General features: G+C 38.8%; 1 protein-coding gene across 5 annotated transcripts in view; it reads left to right on the top strand.

The window, feature by feature from the left end:
- The window catches only part of LPIN2 (lipin 2), an 83,232-nt gene that overhangs the window by 5,450 nt on the left and 54,332 nt on the right, over positions 1 to 23,450 (top strand). Inside the window, exon 1 of one of the 5 annotated variants that reach the window (XM_026496041.4) lies at positions 19,624 to 20,035. The exons of 2 other annotated variants lie outside the window; for them this stretch is intronic. In XM_026496041.4, the coding sequence (XP_026351826.2) occupies positions 19,919 to 20,035 (117 nt within the window). In that variant the 5' untranslated portion in view covers positions 19,624 to 19,918. Of the gene's footprint in view, positions 1 to 19,623; positions 20,036 to 23,450 lie in introns of those variants that run through there. 2 more of the 5 variants (XM_044382870.3, XM_044382871.3) reach the window with 2 other exon arrangements.

Raw genomic sequence — 23,450 nt, 5'->3', positions numbered from 1 at the left:
ATTCTACCTAAAAGCCTTTTTTATGCTTCAGAATAAACAGTGGAATTGCACAGTTCCATGATGGTTCTGATCTATTCATTGCATTATGATGTGAGCTGTATTGCTCCTGGCAAGATAGATGTGTCCAGCTGTACTAGAGACTTGGTGTTTACTGATTCTAAAAGAGAGGTGTCCAGAATGTGAATAGGTTTTATGAGGAATTTGGGCATAATCTATTAAATTTAGCCTTTGGGGGCACTTGGGTGTCTCAGTCGGTTGATTTCAGCACAGGTCTGGATTTCAGGCTTGTGAGTTCAAGCCCCACGTTGGGCTTCACGGTGGGCATGGAGCCTACTTAAAAAACATAAAAGATAAATATAAAGGAATCTCAGACAGCAAAACCATCAGATAGTTGATGTGAATTATGAACTCTGAATCGGAGCTCTTTGAATTGTGCTATGATATTTTCCCCAACAGTTACCTGTAAGTTTATGATCTTTTGTAAAGTGATGTGCCTTTTTTCTGGACCCACATAAGACAAAAAATCTTTGGGTTTACTGAAGAACCATAGGGAATATACTTTTTGTTTCCTTCAGGATGTTAGTTGTAATTATTTTTTTCTTTGTAAAATATTGCAAAGTGCCCACATTTTATATCTTTTAAGTTACTTTAATCTCAACATTTTTTGGATGAGTAATACTTAGCTATAATTATAATATCAAATAGATATAACATCTGTTTACATACGAACTATACAGGAACAGGACTTATTTAGAGAAGTATCTAAATGCTTTCTAAATAGAAAGCTCTCTATTTTATCTTCTTTTTAAAGGTTTAATTAATTAATTTATTTAGAATGAGCAGGGTGGAGGGGGAGAGAGAGAATCTCTTAAGGGTACTGCATGCTGAGCTCAAAGCCCCGACTCTTGCCGGATCTCATGACCCTTGAGACTGTGACGTGAGCCAAAACCAACAGTCGGATGCTTCACTGGCTGTGCCACAGAGGCGCCCTGAAAGCTCTCTATTTTATAATTTAAAATGTGTATTAAACAGATGCTTTATAAGAAAGGTGTGATCTTTTGTTGTAGGGTTTTCTAACTGGTTCAACGAATTCAAAATACCCTGCCAAAGTAGCAGGATTTGAAAAGTAAACATTTGGAATTTTGGTGTCTTTAATATATACTGTCCCCTGAGACTCAGTCTGCAAAATGGTGCTGGTGCCTGTTTTTTTAGGAACACTGTTTCTAGGAGGTGTTTAATGTTTGTAAAAGATTATGGTTATTATTACCACTATTATTATTATGATTGAACACCTTTGGGTGAGGCATTATGCTTTACATAAATTAAGAGGCACAACAACCCTGCATGGTAGAGATAGTAGCTGCATTTTTTAGGTGAGGACAGTGAAGCTGAAAGAGATTTGCCAGATGCATGCAACTGTGTTTTGACATTGACCTCATTCCATCGCCCCTGCTTCCATGCCACCACACTCCCCAAGGACTGTAAGAATTCTCGTGATTGACTTGCCTAAACCAATTTGGGGGTTTTGTTTTTACTTTATTAACAGGAACTGGTGAACTTATTCTTAACGTCAGCATCTATAAACTGCTAATAGAAGGATAGCACCTGCTGTGTAGGATCCTTGGGTTTCTTTAAATCATTTATGTATGCGAAACCAACCATGTTAAGAAGAGAAAGACCAGCCAAGAAAACGGTGGAAGCGACCTGGTTCGTGCCACCACACCTCCTCGGTGTCTGCTCTAGAATCAGTTGTGCCATGTGAAGCCGCTGCTCTGCCTGCCTTCTGTAATATGAGCATGTCCCTGGGCTGACTTGGGATCCAGTGTTTGAAACACGGCCCCTAAACTCTAGCTAAATTTTGGTCTCGGACTCAGCTTGAGAGGAAGGCAGTTCTTTTTATTGTTGGGAGGAAGAAATGGGCTCAGTTGGACTTTTTGAGACATGGTATGTCAGTATCCAACATGATATCTTCTTGAAGGATTTTCACTGGTAATTTTGATTATTCCTTATATGAGAAGTATATTCCATAACCCCTGGGTTATGTGGGACTGGATTGTGCGTAGGAGCCCTGAGTTACAACATTTCAGAGTTGGACAGAACTTCAGCCTCTTAACCCCATGCAGGAACCCTTGTCCCATCACATTGTGAGTAGCCTGCTGAAACCTCTAATATTGTTGAGTATCTGGGTTTGTGTTTTTGGACAGATTTGTTTTTTATGAATTGGCACTTACTTCACTATATCATTTGACTCACTTGGTAACTACATCTGCAGATAGGATTCTCTCTGATGGAATTTTAATGGTATTTTACTTTAATTGAATAAGTGATTTGGTATTTATGAACTCTTCAATACAGAGTAACTTCTCATTAAACAGAAATACATTCATAGATCTTCAGGAATTCCCAAATTCATGATTACATGTTTGGCATATAGTTAGTTGTCTCCTCTGTAATATGGAGATAACAGTACCTACTGATAGCCTGATTCTGAGGATTAGAAGAGATTGTGTATTAAAGCAGAGCCACAGGCCACGTAGAAGTCCAGAGGCAGGGTGGCAGGCTAGGATTTCTAACCTGACAAGATGCACCACTGTTGAGAGGCACAGGGGCAAAAAGAAAAAAGGCGAATAGCACATATCTTTTTATTATGATGATGATGATGATGTAATGTTAGTCACCGTACAGTACTTGATTAGTTTTCGATGTAGTGTTCCAGCACATCTCTCTTGCCTTGAAGTACCTTCTAGTCTCATAGGAGAATTAAGTAAGTCTACTTCTGTATCAGGCAAACTTTGTAAAATCAGGTAGGGAGGGATTGAGAAGGGAGTAGTGCACGAGTGATTGAAAGTGAGTCAAAGGAGGTATCTTGGAGTGTGCTTCTGTGCTTACGTTTTTAGCATGAGAATATGACGTTCAGTTGAAAGATGTTTGTGCTTGCTTAAAACTTGCTTGACGCAGAACTTTTATCTCTATAGTGTCAAAATAGAAAATTAATTTTTGTTAGTAATTTTGTATATAAGCTTTACTACATATCTTTGTAAATTTAAGCCTTGTGATTTTTGCCATCATTTCATCTCTTGCTCTGTGAATTTTGTTGTCTAGGCCTGTAAGTGGAGCCTTTTCTTTGTATCTAGAAAGCAGAGCTGTCCTTTCTAACTGCTATATACAGTGCAGGTGAATGTATGACTAAAAAAAGCTGTAGCTGACTAATTCATAAAGTCTCTCACATTTTTCTATACATTTTAATAACTGATAACTATCATTAAAATTTCCTTAGGTTACAAAACTACAGGTAATTTTATTTTCTGCTATTTGAAAAATATTAATAAACCTGTATGGTTAGTGGTGAGTGTCATCCTTTTCAGTGTTGGCTAGATGTTTTGCTCGTATCTTTGACATAGAAAGAAAAGGGCTTTTGTGTTAGGACATTTCCCTTTTCCAAGTGAAAGAAATAGATGACTTAATAAGAATTTTATATATTTAAATTTTCTGGTTCATTTGTTTTAATGAGACGTAAAGCTCAGTGCTAATGCTGAGAACTGGAAAAGAGCTTTTCCTAATTAAAAGCAAAACAAAACAAAAACCCACAGTGCTCATATTTGCTTGGTGTTTGTTTTTTTCTTTAGTAGTTTTTATTCCTTGTAGGTATGATTCTTTATCATAAGGCTGCATCACATGATGTCCTATTCATCTTTTAATTTTTTTCATTTTTTACATTTTTTTTTTTTTAAGATTTTATTTATTTGACAGAGATAGAGACAGCCAGTGAGAGAGGGAACACAAGCAGGGGGAGTGGGAGAGGAAGAAGCAGGCTCATAGCGGAGGAGCCTGATGTGGGGCTCGATCCCAGAACTCCGGGATCACGCCCTGAGCCGAAGGCAGACGCTTAACCGCTGTGCCACCCAGGCGCCCCTGTTTTTTACATTTTTAAGTATATTTTATGTCTAAAAATTCAGATTAATTCAGATAGTACTTTGAGATATATAGTGAAGAATACCAGTCTCTTTCTCACTGCTGATTCCTGCTTCCTAAAAGCAGCTTCTTTCAACTCTTTTTACCTACTTCTCGTGAGCTTAACTCTGCGTGCATGCGTAAACTACTGTAGCTTGGTTTTTTGGTGTTAGACATTCTCTGGATTTCCTACTATGCTAGATGAGGACTCATCTCGTACATAACCCTCACACTCTCCTCTGTCCTTCGCATGTAATGGTATCATAATTTTTAAATTTCTCAGTTTAGTATTTATGTTTTCATGGCCAAGTAGTGTTTAAAACTAAGCCTGTGCAGTGATTTTATTTCTTCACCAGTTCAGATTTTTTTCACTGGAGTTAATTGTTCTGTTGGGATTAATCACAAATTCAGGCCCCCAATTTTTTACAGAATTACAGGACTCTCAGCAGTGAACACCTCACATGCATCCCATTAATTTCTCACCTCTGTTGGGCCTTCTTTCCTAGATAGTCCTCTGTCAGCCTTCCTCATTTTGGTGGGCACATCGCCCTGTAGCTTTTTGAGAAAGGGTTCACAGGAGGTCAGTTGTGAGACCTTACCTGTCTGGAAATTTATTCTAGCCTCATACTTAATTGGTAGGCTGGCTATGGAATGCTAGAATGGAAATGGTTTTCCTTTAGGACTTTGATTTGTGTACTGTTGAGAAATACCAAGCTTTTTAATTTGTTTCTCTCTCCTTCCCACTCTTTCTATCCTTTCCCTTTCTCTTTCTGTTTTATTTTTGTTTTTAGCAATTTTCTCTCTTTTTAAAGTCTCTCCTCTGTCTCATATTTTGATTAAGTGCCTACGTTTGTGATTTGCAGCCTTGGTCCCTGTAGCATTTAGTGTAAGGGAGTGACTGGAACACCTGGGAAGTGCCCTCTTCTGGCTTCACGATGGACCCACAGTCCTGGCCTTGCTTTGTACACATGCCTGGCTAGTGGGTAGGTATGTTATCAGTCTCTGTAGGTCGGAGGGCATAAAAACACTCAATATATGGGTGCTTCTCAGATCTGGTGAGGCTTCATCCCCACAGGCAGAGTCATCCTGCACCATGTGTCCTCATGAAAAGTTTGGGAGGTAGCTGGCATCGAGTGCTGTACCTCTGATGGAGAGTATGATGTGCATCCTGCTTTGTATGGCCACGCCCACATGGTGATTTCTGAACCCTTTGCCCGTAAAGAAACAGCAGAGCCTTTAACATTGTCTGTTGGCATCTTTCTGTTGTGACCGCCTTAGGTGGAGCCCGCTATAGTGCAGTTACCTCCCCACCTTGGTGCTAGGTAGTTGGTAGGAATTTTCAATTTGGAAAATCATGTTTTTGAGTCTGGGAGGTTGTCTTGTAGTTGTAGTTTTTGTTTTTGTTTTTTTTTTTTGACATACCTCCATCACTGTGGGCTCTCGTTTTGTACTTCCTTGCTTTCTGATCCTCCATTTTTTTTCCTCCGTCCATTTTTTGTCTTTTAAAAATTTGACGACCTCTTTCATTTCCTGTCATTCCTGTCATTTCCTCCAAACATTCTCTTTGTACTTGTGAGTTACCCTTTTTATATTTCTTTACTATTATGTTAGCGAGTATATAACAAGTACCACACACTGGATGGTTTAAACAACAGAAAAATTTATTGTCTCACAGTTCTGGAGGCTGGAAGTCTGAAATCAAGGTGTCAGCAGGGTTAGTTCCTTCTGAGGCCTGTAGGGAGAATCTGTTCATGCCTCTCTCCTAACTTGTGGTGGTTAGCTGGTAATTTTTGGCATTTCTTGGCTTGTAGGTACAGAACCCTGATTTCTACCTCCATGGTCGCATGGCATTTGTGTGTGTGTGTGTGTGTGTGTGTGTGTGTGTGTGTGTTTATGTATCTTGGTCCAAGTTTCCCCTTTTTCTAAGGAAGCCAGTCATATTGGTGTAGGGTCCACCCTGATGACCTCATTTTAACCTGATTACCTCTGTAAAGATCCTGTTTCCAAATAAGGTCACATTCTGAGATATTGAGAGTTGAAACTTCAATTTAGCAGTTTTGGTGACACAGTTCAGCTCTGAATGGTGGGTTTTAAGAGGGAATGAAGATCAAGTATATGACATCCTTTGTGTTTAACAGAGTGTCTAGTAATCGTAATATTTTTAAAGACTCTTAATCACATCTGTCTTCACTGAAGATCAGAAAGCAACTCTCAGGAAGTAATTTTTAGATTATAGTTGGCGATTTTTGTTCAAATGCATGTGACTGTTAAATTTCTGTTGGTTTCCTGAATGTTTAATAACTTAGTATCTGAGTCACTTCATTTGCTACCCTTGCTTTGTTTCTAAAGTAATTTGAAGGTTGGCAACATGATTACAGCAGTGTCTTGTGAGAAAGTAAATCCTAAGTATATCATAACATATCAACGTGATCAACCAGGTTCTGATGCTCTGTCTTCTGTGTTAATTGCACTCTTTCTTTTTCAGATGTGAGCCTTCCTGTATTGAGTTTGTTTGATTTTAAAAGTTCTGTCATAGGTTTTTTTTGGTTTTGGCTCCTCAATTCCTTTACCTAAAGTAGCCCTTCCTGCCCTTCCTCCCTTACTTTCTGGCAGCATCACTCTCTTTAATTTCCTTTGTAATAGTTATCCCAGTCTGGAATTTTATTTTTTATTTATTTATTTTTTAAAAGATTTTATTTATTTGTCAGAGTGGGGGCAACAGCAGGCAGAGGGAGAAACAGGCTCCTTGCTCAGCACGTGGGACTTGATTCCAGGACCCCGGGACTTGAGCTGAAGGCAGATGCCCAACTGACTGAGCCACCCAGGCGTCCCTGTTTTTTATTTCTTGTCTCTCTTTCTCCATTAGAAAGAATGAATCTAAGTGCTGTGAGAGCGGGCACCTTACCAAGTTCACTGCTTGATCTCAGCTCAGAATAGAATAGTGCCTAACACATTAAAGTAGACACTGCTTTTAAACAGGTCAGTGAGTTGAAATAAGCTTTATTTTCCAGCATTCCAAATGTTGCTTCACTGAGATGCTGTTGCTCTTGGAAGTCTTTCTCTCTTGTCGCAGTAGCTCGGTGTACACAGTCGGCTTGTGATAACACAGCAGTACAGCCTTACCTGGCGTTTGTTCTGTAAAGCTACATAGAACTAGGCCGCAGCTCGAACTGGAGTGATGGGTGGCTCTCACAGTAGCGGTGCAGTTGCCCATGGCTACTGTCTCCACAGCTTCTCCCTTTATCCACCCCAGATGTCCTCCCAGGCTGTGAGATGGAGGCCCCCCTCCTAACATTTCTGAAAATTCTACTTGGGTTCCAGTAGTAGTTGTGCGCAATAAAGTAGGGGCTGAAATTTGAAAGCTGTGTTTTAATTGGCTGCTGGTGGAAGACTCATCCATCTTCACAGCCTTTCCCAGTTTCCCCAGGAGCTTCTGCGGACACCAGTATGGGATGTCTGGAATTGGGAGCGGGAACTCTGCATGGCTGCACAGGAGTTCACATCCCTGCTTCTTGGCCTCATTGTCGCCATGTTCTGTTTGATTGAGACAGACCCAGGCAGTTCCGAAGACAAGAGTGGAGATCTGGTGAATTTGTGCTTCTTGATCTAAAACATATTCCTCTGGGAAACAGGGAGGGGGGTGCTGCATTCCTGAGAGTAAAATGCAAGAGAGATTGCAGGTGTTAAAAACTGAGTGTGTGTTACTGGAGCTGAGGAATTCTCCTGGTCACTCACATGACATCAGTTAAGTAAGCAGATGGATTGGCACTCCGCCCCCCCACCCCTGTTTCTTTTTTATTACTATGCTACCAGTAATCAGGGAAGATTTTTCTCTTCACCTACAGGAGTCACTGAAGAATGGTTGATGTAATGTGTGAGATTGGTCAAACTGTTTATGCAGCAGAAGTAACTTTTAACTAGAATTGTGGCATTGTCTTGATTTCATCATGGTACCCTGAAGGGTTACAGGGAAATGGCTTGGCATTCTGATGGTGTCCCATAGGTGATTGCTGTAGCTTTGACCTCATTATATCCCTTTGAATTTCAGTTAGGTTTAGAAAAAAATAAGCTCCAGAAATGAAGTGTACATATTCATGAAATGTCGAATCTGGTATTTCTCATGCAAAAGTTAACATTCAGCTTTGAAATTCTTAGGCAGTTTAGAGAACCTGGTGCCTCTGGCAAGGTCTCTGTAAAAACAAATGATGCTTTCTGTATGTGCTGGGAGAAATGGATGTGGTTCTCTTCTGCGATATATGTATGATATCTGATATATGCATACTTGCAGACTGTCCTGAGATGTGAGCAAATAGCCATTTCTTTCCTGCATCTTCACAGTGCCTTTTAAGATGGGGGTGATAGATGATGACAATTGATGGACATTTTTCACTATGAAAATTACTGTTTAAGAGAGTCAACTTATTATGAAGTTTAAAGTTTATCCATAAGATCTAATACAAGTTCTTCAGTTTTGCACCCCATTACAAATGAATAATAAACTGTTGATACTTGTATAAAAATATAACTGTGGAGGAATATGACTAAAAATTTATGCAGTTGAATAAATGTACATTGCCCACTTTAGTACAATATATGGGTTTCAACGATGCTGTCATTCTTAAAACATCTTGGAGCACCTTTTCTTCTTAAGTTGCTTTCAGTCTTGAAATACATCGTTTTATGGTCAGTAGGGGAAGGTCTTTACCCCTGAAGGTACGTTAGGTTTTGCAGAATTGCCAGAAGTCATTTAGAGCAGCATCTGGTGGGTCATGCATGTCGGAGAGATGAATGATAATCTGCTTCTTTGCTGTGTAAGAGTTGTGACCTATAGGAACGATACTGATCTTTATCCTGTGTAGCACCTAAATTTAAAGATCTTTCAGGAAAAAAGGAGAGTACAAATAACATGTTGGGCAGTGGCATTTCAATGGCATCAGTTTATTATAGACTTCAGAAGTATTTAATTTAAAAGACAGGCTTCATGTTAAATAGAGTGTTAATGTGACTGAACAGTTTTACACCAGAACTTGGAAAAGGAAATACACTGAGGAAGATGCCTTAAGGAGACTGGTCTGGTTTGGACCCAGTGTAGAGTGGAGGTCTGGGAGTAGCTGGATCTAATAGTTTTTGTCTTAAGACCATTCCCTACACCCCTAGGATTCTTCTGACCCATGTTAATCTTATTTTGGCTATTTGGGGATGGAATGTGAATTACACTATTTGAATGAATATGTTGAAGGGTATGGGCCTCATTTGGATGGGTCTTAGGGAATGAAAAGAAAGTGTGGAAAGCTAAAACAAAGAGATAAAAGAGAGCTCTTAATTGAAGTGGGAATTAGATCAGAAGTCATTTGTTTACTTTCCTGTGTCCCTCAGTAAATGGGAGCTTCTCGAAGGCAGGGATTCTGGCCTAACATGTTAGGCACCTGTGTGGCATAGGTCTTGAAGGTATGCAGTACGTTGCTTTTTAATGGAAAGAAAGAAGTTAAGCACTTAGTAGTTTCCAGGTGGTACCTCATTGAGTCCTGGAAGCAGTCTTGCATGGTGGTTTTGGTGACCCCAGCACTATGGAGGGCTCATAGGAGGCTCCAGTCAAGCTGAAGCTTAAAGGGTGAGTACTGGGGCTATTAGTAAGTATTAGACTGAATTTTAAATTACACCTCTATCTAAATTTAAAGCCAAGCTATGTGCCTGAGTGGCCCACCCCTAACATCTGTGAGGGCCCAGCCAGAACAGGCATATAAATACAGGGCTACATGCCATTTGTCTAAACTAGTAGTTCTCAACTAGAGGAAATTTGCCTTCAGAGGCCACTTAGAAATGACTGGAGACGGGGCGCCTGGGTGGCTCAGTCGTTAAGCATCTGCCTTTGGCTCAGGGCGTGATCCCAGGGCCCTGGGATTGAGCCCTGCATTGGGCTCCATGCTCCGCTGGGAGCCTGCTTCTTCCTCTCCCACTCCTCCTGCTTGTGTTCCCTCTCTCGCTGGCTGTTTCTCTCTGTCAAATGAATAAATAAAATCTTAAAAAAAAAAAATGGAGACATTTTTGGTTGCCACAACTGGGGAGAGTGCTACTGGCATCTAGTGGTTGGAGATCAGGAATAGTATGCTCCTTCGCACCCTGGAAAAAAATTACGTGACTTACGTCTCTGTGCCAAGGTTGAGAAACCTTCGTCTAAATTGTTAAAAGCTATGAATCCAGTCACCCCATGGACTGTCTGACATTCCCACCATTGGCTGTTTCGCAGCCCTGTCTGATCTGTCACAGAGCCTGAGCGCTAGCACATACATGCTGGGGAAGCTGGAGGGGCAGGTCTGGGGGCAGCTTGGCTTGTGCTTTCCTCCTGCTCTGTTAGGTAAATTGTTTAAAAACAAAAGGAAAAACTTTAATGGGGTGTCTGGGTGGCCCAGTCAGTTAAGCTTCTGCCTTTGGCTCAGGTCATGATCCCGGGGTCCTGGGATCGAGTCCGGAATTGAGCTCCCTGCTCTGCCAGGAGCCTGCTTCTCCCCCTCCCTCTGCCTGCTACTCCCCCTAGCTTTTGTGCGTGCTCACACTCGTGCACGCAGTTGCTCTCTGTCAAATAAAATCTTAACAAAAAATAAAATGAAACTTCTCTAGAGATCTGAAAAGAAGAAAAATAAATGCGGTCTTTTTATTTGGGGTTTGTGGTATGCAGGGCTTTATAAAGTGCAGGGCCTGGGGCAGGGACTCCTTTGCCCAGGGATAAAGGCAGTATTGGTGCCTGGCATTGTGTATAGTAGACACTGGAAAAATGTTTGTTAAATGAATATTTTCATAGCACCATCCCTCCTGAATGAATGAACAGCACGCATTTACATATACTCTCTAGTGTTTCATTTCAAGGGCTGTTATGTTATATAACATTATTATATAGCCTTAAGGCTTTAGATCACAAAGATTGAGCATGTTTTATCTAATTCAGTAGGGAAGTAATTTAATTTTTCAGTACGTGCATGTTCTTATCTTTCAAACAACAGCTTGGATTAGAATCAGGGGTTCTTGGGTTCTACATACCAGCCATAGAGGGGTTCCAGCAGATCCTCAGACCCCAAAATACGATTCATGATTGTGTGGATATACACATATATTGATGATCGCATTTTCTCTAAAGAGGGTATACTTGAGAGCTTAGTTGGGTTCCACCTTTTAGCTATTGTGAATAATGCCGCTATGAATATTGGTTTATAGTCCTTGAGTCCTTGTTTGCAGTTATTTGGAATATATATCTAGTGGAGTTGCTGGATCAAAGCTCTAGGTTTAGCTTTTTGAGGACTGCCAGATTGCTTTCCACAATGACCACCATTGCACATTTCCATCACGTTTCAGTTGCACGAAGATTGCAATTTTTCTACATCTTCACAACACTTACTTTCTCATTTTGTTTGTTTGTATAGCCATACTAGTGGATGTGAAGTGATGATTTCACTGTGGCTTTGATTTGCATTTCCTTAATGATTAATGGTACTGAGCACCTTTTCATGTACCTACTGACCATCTTTGGAGAGCTATTTATTCAGGTCTTTTGCCCATATTTTAATTAGGTTGTCTTTTTGGTTTTGATAGTAGAAGTTCTTGATATATCCTGGATATTAAACCTTTATTTAGATGCATGAATTGCAGATATTTTCTCCCATGATGTAGTCTGTCTTCTCACTTTCTTGATAATGTCCTTTGATACAAAAAAAGTTATAAATTTTGATGGAATCCAGTTTATCTCCTTTTTCTGTTACTCACGCTTTTGGTGTCATGTCTAAGAATCATTTGCCAAATCAAAAGTCACGAAGATTTACTCCATGTTTCCTTATAAACATTGTGTGTTTTTAGCGCTTACATTTAGGTCTTTGGTCCATTTTGAGTTAATTTTTCTATGTGATGTGAGGTAGGAGTCCAGCTTCATTCTTTTGTATGTGGAAATCCCGTTCTTGGCACCATACATTGAAGAGACTCTTCTTTCCCCATTAAATGGACTCGGCATCCTTGGCAAAAATCATTGGCCATCTGGGCACCTGGGTGGCTCAGTTGGTTTAGCATTTGACTCTGATTTTGGCTTGGATCGTGATCTCAGGGTGGTGAGATCGAGCCTTGCCTTAGACTCGGTGCTCAGCACGGAGTCTGCTAGTGATTCTCTCTCTCTGCTTCTACCCCTTCCCCTGCACACACACTCCCTCTCTGAATAAAATCTGTAAAAGATAATTGGCCATTGATGTTTGGGTTTATTTCTGGACTCAGTTCTACTCCATTGGTCTGTAGGTCTGTCTTTATGCCAATACCATGCTGTTTTGATTAGTGTAGTTTTGTAGTAAGTATTGAAATTAGGAACTTTGTTCTTTTCAAGAGTGTTTTGGCCCCTTGTAATTCCATATCAGTTTGAGGATTGGCCTTATATTTCTGCAAAAAAAAAAAAAAAAAAAGTCTAGAAATTTTGATAGGGATTGTGTTGAATTCGTAGATTGCTTTGGGTGGTATTGACATTTTAACAAAATACATTTCAGTCTTCATGTCCATGAACATGAGATGTCTTTTTTACTTCTTAGGCCATTTTAAATCTTTGAGCAATGTTTTGTAATTTTAAATATGCAAGTTTTTACCTCCTTGATTAAATTTATTCCTAAATATATTTTGTTCTTTTAGATTGATTTGTTTTTGAGATTTTTAAAAACACTGAGCTCATTAAATCTGCATTCCAACCTAAGTGTTAAGTCCTAAAAGGTACTATAGAAGACATCTTGAAGCTTGGAAACAAGTGGATTAGGGTTTGAACCTGGCGTTGGCACTTTTAAAAACTAGTTGGTAACCTTGAATATATCACATAAGTTCTCTGAGTCTGTTTCTTCATCTGCAAATATAGGGATAAAGCAAATCTTTCACAGAATACAGATCAGAGATAATAATATATGCAAAGGACTAGCTCTAGAGTATGACTCAGAGTTAAATACTAGATAACTAATCCTCGGCTGCTAGTATTGTGTTTTCTTGTATGGCGTCAATATAAATACTAGTTTGCCATACAATTTCTTGTTAACATTTAGCTTAGATTACCTTTGTTTGCTTTATTTCTTTTCACATCCGGAAGTTTTGTGATTAAACTGTATACGTTAAAAGCTTGAGTAGAATTAATTTGTTGCAAACGCTAGTGATTTTTATACAAACTAAATACCTGTCCCTCAGAGAGCCTTGTAAAGTATGCTGCGTTGGGCAGGGGTGGAGGGATAGTTATAAAATGTCATAAACTGTCTGTGTTTCAGTGGTACTGTGCCCCTAAAAGAGGGAACCTTTCTTCTAATGTTGCTGTTCTCCGATGCCTCTTTGCTTTCTTGGATCCTCTAGTGTCCTGGCATTGCAAGGTTAAATTTTAGACATTACCAACATTTAACTTCTAAGAATAGCAAAGCTGACTTAAGGCTTTACCCTCAGTGGAAAATGCAACTAATCGTGCCATCTTAGAATTGCATTTGTTTGTATGGGTGAACTGTAACTATCGTCATGTATAAATTTGGGTACCAGTGCTACATTATTTTTTTCTTATATGCATTTTAGGGGAACTTTAGGTTGAAGTAGGCAGGTTCGATTTCTGAAAGACAATCTAAGAGTTCTGATTCTTCTCGTTTTAGTTTAAATATAGACAATTGAATAAAATCTGGTAAGAGAATTAGATGTAGCATAGAAGTTTCTTAATATCATAAAAGTAAATTCCTTAAGTTATCGTTGTCATAGCAATGTAATTTAGCCATTTTGCTATTCATTTCCTGAAGAACACAAATGAACCTGCATACGGGAGTATGAAATGGTTCATATTCTGATGGGGAGGGAAGGGTGATGTGGATGCAGTCAAGTTGAAAAACCTGTGGGTTTGAAAAAGAAACAAATTGGGAGAGCAAGCCTATGACAGGGTTGCCAGATTCCGTTGGGGGCCCATTTAAAGCTACGGATAATAATTTATACTTCACCTGTCTGTCCTACCAGGATGACTCTTCTCAGCAGTGCTCATGATGATTCTTTATTAAAATGATAATCCCAATTGCTTCATGGTATTTTCTTTAATCCTACTAATATGACAGCAAGCAAATTATAAATTAAACATCAATCATATGGTTAAAAGCAAAGGCTGGGAGTCAGGCCTTATATTATATCCTGGTTTCTCCATCTAGCAGCTCTGAAACTTGAGCAGCTTCTCACTGTCTTTGATAGTTAATGTTTATGGGATGGCAATTGGTTATGTCCTTTCATACACTTATCTCTTGAGGGTCTGGAGTATTATTATTTGTATGAGTTTTATATGTGATAGAATTTTTACATTTTCCTCAAGAAACTACGTATCAAGAGATTATTGTTGAATTCTTGGTCTGTAAGTACTTTATCAGCATTACAATAGCGGTTCATTTATATAGATAGAAGAAGAGAGCAAGAAGACAAGTACCCAGCTAATTACCAGTATTTTTTAAATAAAATTGTAGGTAAGTCAAGAGGTGCAGTCACAGCAACAAAGTGATTAAAGCAACCATCACCAGTTTTTCAGGTGGTCCAGAAGATCTTTAGTTAGAAATGGGCGAAACCAGCTGTAGGAAGGGAGGATTCCTCTTGAGAGCCAAGGAGTGTAAGAGTATGAGTGCATGATGCCGATCTCATAATTCGTTACAATTTTTGTTCATTTTTCTTTGGATTGTGTTAATGATACCAAGTCTGTCTGTCTTTCTTCCGTTTGTTTTTTGTTTTTCCTTTTTTTATAATAATATTTTTATTATATTATGTTAGTCACCATACAGTACATCCCTGGTTTTTGATGTAAAGTTCAATGATTCATTAGTTGCGTATAACACCCAGTGCACCATTCAGTATGTGCCCTCCTTACTAGCCTATCCCATTCCCCCACCCCCTCCCTCTTGCTTCATTTATTAATTGCTGTAGTTTTCTTTGGCAAGTTCTAAGCCATCTCACTTTAGACCTGGCGTGGAAAAATCTTTAAAGTATCTTCATTTGACTTCAGTGTTGTGATACACTGGTGTGCTCCTTTTAGTGGTGAGTTTATAGCAACAAATTTGTTTCTACAAGATTAAAGCATCACACTTTTGAAAGTATTTACTGTTTTCAAATTTGATAATAATATGACTTGTGTTTCAACAGGATTTCTTGAGTGTGACTAAAATGGGGCGACATAGCCCTGGTACAGAAAATTGCTTATATAATTTGGGTGTCATCCCTGAGTGTCACCATGGGGCAGGGCCATTGCAAACTGCTATTCAGAGGGTGAAACGAGAAGAAAAAGAGAACATTTAAACAGAAATAGTTGTGATTAACAGGACATGGACGGACACACAGACACACACACACAACCATTGAAGCACCTGCCATGGGAATTCTGAGCAGAGCAAAGCATTCCCCATTTGTTTTGGCTTTATTTTATTGAAAGTGTTGTCCAGAATTGGTGACACAAGTCAAGCCATGTTTCTTCTGATCCTTAGTTGGGATGTTCAGCTTTACCCTCTTAATGATCAAGCAGATACACTTGATAGCTGCAGCCAGACAATTCTTCAGTGTCGTCCTTCTGGTCTCAAAATATTGGATGAAAGTGTGACCCAGAATATTAGCGTCAGAAGGGTTGCGCTTCCGAGGTTGTTTAGTCCCCAACTCTTTAAACGGCGATATGGACAGTGAGGATATTCTAGGCCCTAGAGTCAATGTGATACCTTAACTCTTGAACTTGGTAGAAGAAAACTGTCCAGTCATTTTTTTTCATACTAAAAAATGGATGCGTCAGAGTAGAATACAAAGTATGTAGAATTTTAAAGGTTAAAATACAAGTTTTCAAGATTATCTTTGAAAAAGGTACTTGAAGTTGGGCCTCAGGAGACCCTTCTTGTTTTTTTTTTTTTTTCCTCTGTTCCTGAAAAGACCTACATGCATTTGATGTTTCATTAATTCACAGCTCCAATGAATAGTCACTGGCTACCCTTGTTAAGAGTTGGGGATTGTGTGAGGATACAATGAAACACTAGAACCTAAGTAAACTAGGTAGCCATTATCCAATAAGTAGTTAAATTACAAATGTTTGAAAAACCTCAGAGTGTTCTCAAGAGGAATTTTGCTCTTGGTTTTAAAGAAAGCATATTAGTCCTTTTGTTTTCATAAGTAAACGGTGAATTACAAGTAATGCCCGATACAGGAAGAAAAACTTAATCGGTGTAGATAAGAGAGTCATCTGGCTCAAGGAACTCTGTTTCAGGTGGGATGTGGTCCTTGGTGTATGGGTCTCTCTGTCACTAGTGCCCTTGAAAATGTAGAGATGTGCTTGAGTTAATTCCTTTACTGTAGGACAGCCATGATAGAGATTATGAATTCATTGTAACTGAAGCTTTAAAAAATATTTTCATCATAATTACACTTTTTAGCATTCTTACCTATTCATTGGTAATTCAGCAGAAATAAGTTGCTATTCCACAGTCTGACCACTGGGGGGGGCGAAGATTATTTTCATATTTTGTGTTAAAGTCTGAATATAACTTGTGGTGTTAAGTACTTCGATTGAACCAGTTTAGCTCAGCCTCAGATAAGCAAATCTCAGGTTAGGAAGTTTTAAGTTAATCTTTGTCTTCTTAAAAAGCTCTTTAATACCTGGTCTCATATACTTACAGGATTAGTAGTTTAAAAAAAAAAAAAAAAGGTGTATTTTACTAGCATGATTATCAGCTGTGGAGCCTGAACAGGATTCTGACTTCCTGATTAGTATTTTAGCTTTGTTTCTGTTTCCTTAAGCTAGGCTTTTTCTGGAAAGATTTAAGTCTAGGAAAAAAGACTTCCAAATTCTACTTATGCCTTTTTTTTTTAAGGTTATTAAAGATGCTGTGTAAAAGTAAAAAGTAGTCTTTCTTGATATTCAACCATTTATCATCTTTGGTTGTAGAGAAAAAGTTTGACAGTACAGTAGTGTTTTTCTTTGAAAAACCATATGGATGATTAAGAATTATTGGTTGTAGTTTTAACTTTTATTGACTGAGTCCAAAAAGTGCCACCACTCAAGTGATGGGCCAGAACCAGAATGTCGGGTACCAACTGGGAGTCAGGTGGTCCCCAGGTCACCACGGGGGGAGACTGGAGGTGTGTGCCTCTTGCAAAATCAGTGTTTGGAAGATGAGCTCACCGTGTCCAGGTCCATGGTACATGCTCACCTTCAGTCAGAACATTCTGTGAGTCATCAGTCCAAACGGTGAAGCAGTACCAAGACTAGCAGGAAATTGAAGTGACTGGCGTAGGGCCTGGTTGTTTTGTAAGAGGCGTTTGAGGTGAAGTTTAGTTCATACCCATCAACCTCTGGGTCTTGCCTCTCTTCTCTTGTTAGCCCTTTGTCTTTCCTTCTGGTTGGTCTTCATTCTCCTTTCCCTAGCACTTTGTCTTCTGGTCTTAACCTGGCATCATGGGAGAAAGCACTGAACCAGAAACTGGGTCTGACTAAGTGGGTGACCTTGGACTAACTGCCTTATGTCTTGCTGGGCCTCCGTTTACTCACTTTTTAAAAAAGATTTTATTAATTGAGAGAGAGAGCGGGCAGGGGTGGCAGGCTGGGGAAGAAGAGGAGGGGGTGGAAAGAATCCCAAGCGGACTTTGCTGAGCGCAGAGCCTGAGGCAGAGTTCGATCTCACCACCCTGAGATCATGACCTGAGCCAAAACCAAGAGTGGGGCGCTCAACCGTCTGAGCCACCTAGTCAACTGAGGGGCGCCTCACTTTTTAAATGGATAGTTTTTTTCTCTTTTCCCTGTGTCTTTATATCTCCATCTGCCCTCCTCATTAATAGTTTTCCCTTTCTCCAGTCATTCCATTTATATATTTTCTCATCTCTTTCCAGTTTTATTTCCTCTGCTTTTCCTTTTTTCCCCCTTCCACATCTTCGTATGTAGTTTCTCCTTAATCTTCTCTTGTTCTCTTTTACTTCCCCTTCTCCCTGATGTCTTATTTCTCCTTTTATTATTTTCCCATTGGCAGCACCCCAGTATCAGTCTTTTTCTTCCTACCATCGGATGCTGGGGATCCAGAACTGCAGTAGGACATGGAGGAAAAGGTTTAAATTGTTAACACGTTGTGTAATGTTTAGACCAAAAAAAAAAAAAAAAAAAAATCACTTCTCTTTTAAGAGGAGGAATTTGTGTTACCTGATCTATACTCTGTTAGATTACAAGCACCCATGGGCACTTTCATGTACTCCAGGCTCACATTAATTTCTGGTAGGCTGGGCAGCAAGCGGTATAATATACTGGATGCAAGATAAATTTTTTGCCATTTCTCATATTGGTGAAATTTGTTTTTAATTCTGCCATTTAATATTTTTATTATATGTATCTTTTTTTTTTTTAAAGATTTTATTTATTTATTTGACAGAGATAGAGACAGCCAGTGAGAGAGGGAACACAAGCAGGGGGAGTGGGAGAGGAAGAAGCAGGCTCATAGCGGAGGAGCCTGACGTGGGGCTCGATCCCATAACGCCGGGATCACGCCCTGAGCCGAAGGCAGGCGCTTAACCGCTGTGCCACCCAGGCGCCCCTATTATATGTATCTTGGTGGTATGTTGGTGTAGTAAACATTACCAGCCTCCCTTTACTTGATCAAACATTTGGAAATACTATCTTTTTATGATCTTTAGAGGTAGAGGAAAAAGTTTAATAATTTGAACATCATTAAATATATGAGGATCAGCTAGTATATTGTTGATGGATTAACTCAGTGCTTTTATGGGATGATGAAAAATCCTGTCATCTTCAATTCTTCATTAGTAGAACTTTGGCTAAATGTCCTTTTTCTCCCCTTGATTCTCAAGATTGTCTCAGGGCCCTAAGGTGGTGCTTTGTCCAATAGAAATACAATGGGAGTCATATATATAATTTTTAAATTGCATAAAGTAAAAAGAAACCAGGTATAATTTAAAGAATATATCTTACTTAACTCAGTACATTAAAAATATTTTAACATGTATGTTTTAAAAATTAGATTATTTCACATTCATTTTTATTATGTGTATTTTAACGTTTGCAACACATCTCAGTTGGTTCTAATATTTGCCACGTTGTAATGAACAGCACAAGCCTAGACAACTGTATTGAATAAAATAGTATATTTTTAATTAAAAATATATTTTGTCCATGTGTTAAATATGTTGTCGAGTTTTAGGAAAACTCACTTGAAGTTACTACATGTTGACTTATGGAAAGATAGAAAGGAAATACCAGGTATGTTTGAATTTTACGATGCTGCAGTGTCATACTCTTAAAGTTAAATTGTTCAGTAGCATGCTATATGTTAATATTATGTAATAATATAATTAATATTAACATATAATTTATTATTATAACTTTTTTATTATTTACAGGGCTGAGCGGGCTGTCTTCCATCCAGAATTGTGAAAATATATTGAGTCATGCCAATATGACAAAATATTGTCATTGAATTCTATAAAGCATCTATAACCTGCTGTCTTTGGAAAGCTTGTTGATACTTAGAAAATATATATAAACTATTTTCCCTCAAATGATTAATTTTTATAAGATTACTTCTCTATCTGTATAGTTTTTATTTCTCAAAGGAGGATGTGATTGATTTGGGGAATCATTAACTCAATCCCTGTCCTGTGTGATGGAAGCTGCGGTGACCGTCATGTGATTGGGCAGGACTTGGTACCTATCAGTGTAAACACATGGCACAGCTGTCCCATGCCCCTTCTTATCTCCTTCAGAGAGAAGGGGTTGAGGCGTTTTGAGCAAATCTTATTGGTAAAGGTCGTGTATGTATTGCCTTTTTTTTTTTTTTTTTAAACCATTTCCTTTCAGTTTTAACCATATTACTGTGTCGGCAAACAGTTTGCACTCAGTTTGTCAGCAGAGCGGCTTTCTGTTTTGATAATTTAGGACTGTAACTTAGTCTCTGAAAAAAAGACATGCTTGATAATCTAGTTCAGTTTTAAGATGTTTTACTTAGAAGATGATAGTAAAGATGAGGAGGAGGAGGAGGAGAAGGTTCATGAAGACTCATTAAGTAAAACTGAAGGTGTTTATCATGGAAAGGCCCCTGCTGGTATCCTGGTGAGTTACATGCACCAATGTCCTGTTGCCTTTGCGTGCTTGCTTAGTCTGGGGAGTACTGAGAGAAGAGGGGGCTAATGCTTTTTCTTTGGAAAATGTAGCACTGTAATGGATTTTATTAACTTCTAATGTTACGTTCAGCAGACATATTTGGTACCTGCTCTCCCTCATTTCATGCTACTCCATCTTTTTACTTTTTTCTATTTAACAAATAACTTTCTGCCTAGAAAAAAAAATGAGGTTGCTCTTTAAACAGATTTTTTTAAAAACTAGGTTTCTTTTTTTTTTTTTTTTTTAAAGATTTTATTTATTTATTCGCAGCCAGCGAGAGAGGGAACACAAGCAGGGGGAGTGGGAGAGGAAGAAGCAGGCTCATAGCGGAGGAGCCTGATGTGGGGCTCGATCCCACAATGCCGGGATCACGCCCTGAGCCGAAGGCAGATGCTTAACCGCTGTGCCACCCAGGTGCCCCTAAAAACTAGGTTTCTAACTAAACATATCTGATTTTACATTTTTGCTTCTAAGTGCAGTAGTTGACGAATAAAAAATATTCAAAAGTTTTATGGTTTTTACTGTCCTAGCCAAAATTTTTTGAAAACTGAACTAACATTTTGAAACTAGCATTTTATTCTGATGTATGATACAAAAGAGTGACTGCAGTCTTTCTCCTATGATTGCAAACAAAGAAATCTTGTAAGCTTGACGTGGGGAAAATGCAAATTGAGGTTTTGGGGTTTTTTTAATCGTCTTAGGATACAAAATAAATCCTATAAAAGTTCTAGAAGTCAGCATTAAGGAAATACAATCAGGTAAATTAAAGGCAGTATAATTTAACTCTACCTGTGGAACCTTTTCCTTCAAAAATAATCTGAAGTAAATACTATGAGGTAAAGGTATTTCTTAGGAAATCAAGGATGTATGTTTTTATGAAAACAAGTGTAAAAAAATAACTTCTAAAATCTGTGGCCCATAATCAGGTTGATTTTACAGTTACATAAATTTTTGTCACCTTTAAAAATGTTATCACATTTATTTGTGTGCTTTTTGCTTTTTGGACTTGTTGATGAAAGTGTACTTGTTCAGGGTTCTCTGAAACTAATGGAACTGAACATTGTTTGAATATAAATGGAAGTCAGGTATACAGAGAGAAGGAATTTACTTTTCCTTTTTAATAGTATAGAGTGTATGTATATATGGATTCATGCACATTTGTTGTAAAAGTCAGAAGGGAGACTAGTGAGTACAGCTGAATCTTTATGAAATATACGAGAAATTCTTTTATTGAGTAACAGTAACACACAAACCACCTATCTCAGGAAGAAGTTCTTAGCTTCCTGATACTGGTGTTTTCTAGACAGAGGTCAACGGGTATTTGATTAGACTGCGTTTTATTAACAGTTCCCTTTTATGTTAATGTCAGAACATTGAAGTCCCATGAGTCACCTCCCTGCCCCAAGAGAGACTTTGATTTTCTGAATGGCTAGTGTTAGGGACTCTAGATTTGATACCTGCTTAATAAGCTGTACTGACGATGTAAGAGACTTTATAACTTGGATGTGTGTGTGTGTGGCAAGTGGGAGAGGGAAAAACTTAGTTTTCAGGGTCCAGGCCCTCATTGACCCTGACATCCCTTACTATTCATATTATACCTGGGTGAATGTCTCCATCTTAAAGGAGATGATTTTGTGGGTTTAGAACATAAATGTATGAATCTCATAATTTAAAAAACATGAGAAGACTTTTGTGCTTTGTTAGAAATTAGGAATTGAAAAAAGCGTTTCCATAATTTTTAAACAAGTGATAATTCCTTTCTTTGGTAAGGAAAAGACCACATTGTTTCATATTTTAGTACGCCGAAATTCCAAAATAATCTGCTGGCCTTATTTTTCACCACTTATTTTAAACTACCTTGCTTGGATTTTTAAATTGGGGCAGCATGTACTACAGGAGTGCTTAGCCAAACTTGTAATCCTAGGAAATGCTTCTAGAATGAAGTCTTTCTGTGGTTACTCTAGACGGCATCTGGGCGTTCTTATTAGAGATGAGAACCCCATGCACAGAGGCTATGAGACCTGCTCACGGGGCAGAAGTGAGAACTTGACCTGTGTCTTCATGTCTTTAGCTGCAGGGAACTCCGGGAAGCAAGAGGGCAGTGCTTCTCTCTCCTTGTCCCTCTGTGCTCTATCAGAGGAGACCTGGGCACCAGTGTGGTTGAGTTGGGAAAGCTAATTTTTTCAGAGAGAATTTTGTATGTTTATATTATTTATAGCAAGATTTACTAACAAACACGGTGGTAGAAGATAGCAAGTCACCCGGTAGGCAGGGTGTGTGGCTTGGGGCAGTGCATTATGCTGAGTTAGGAAATCTTCAGTGAGGGGTTGGAGAAGCCTCCCTTCAATCCCCCTATCCTTAGCACAGTTTGTCATTACTCCTGCTGCCCCAAATCCTAGAATAGCACTAGGTGAGTGGGTCCAAAGCCAAACACTTTCCTCTAATCGAGCATCAGGAGTATTCACAAAACTAAGTATTTCGTTGTATAGAATTTTATTTCCTCTCAGAAATGTGGTGGTGGTAGTAGGTAACCAGTTTGGGGGGAGTAAATTCTCCTAGAATCTTTGTTTTCACAACTCACTTGCCTCTTTAATCCTGATGTCACAGATGAGCTCAGGAATTTTGTGGAGAGTAGCATAGAGGCTGTGGCCAGAAATACATCAAGGCTTTTTGAAAAGTATTTATTACCCATTTTTATATTTATGCCCCCATCTGTTTTCAGAAATGACTTAGAGACATGCATATACACACAACTGCTCCATAATACTGTAACGTGCATGACTGAGCTGTAGAGAAAACAAAATTCTTTTCATTCAGCAAATATCGATTATGCCACACTGGTTCTGCTAGATACTGAGTTGTTATTTTGTTTGTTTGTTTTTGTTTTTGCACTTACTAATATGTCTGAATTATTTGCTGCTCTGAGTTTCTGAGTAGCACAACTGGACAGATTTCAGCAAATGTATGTATAAATGCTGCCTCTTTTAGTTTGCCCACGTACTGGGTTTTGATTACATGCTCCCAGTTAGCTGAGCTGTTTCACCCAGTTGGTTGGGATAATCCCCATATTGCACATCTGATCCAGATGCTTGTCAGGCAGTTTTGTGCATAGGAAAAACAAGATGTAATCCCATCACTGTCTTTAGATGTCACATGAATCAGGTGTCGTCCAGTGTGCAGGATTTGGACACAACTGTCTGAAAGGATTCAAATAAAAATCTTACTTCTCTTGGAGAAAATGCTTATCTTTTTATGTAATGTTTTACATTCACATCTTCAGTACTAAATACTCAAAATCAACCCATTTGTACTGAAGAAAAAATTTTAGATACCAGTTCCAGAGTAGACAATTTTTGTTTCTGTT

Source organism: Ursus arctos, unplaced genomic scaffold (assembly GCF_023065955.2).
Source record: "Ursus arctos isolate Adak ecotype North America unplaced genomic scaffold, UrsArc2.0 scaffold_17, whole genome shotgun sequence".
Lineage (NCBI taxonomy): Eukaryota > Metazoa > Chordata > Mammalia > Carnivora > Ursidae > Ursus > Ursus arctos.
The sequence above is the reverse complement of the archived record's forward strand: the minus strand, read 5'-3'. Positions and strand labels throughout refer to the sequence as shown.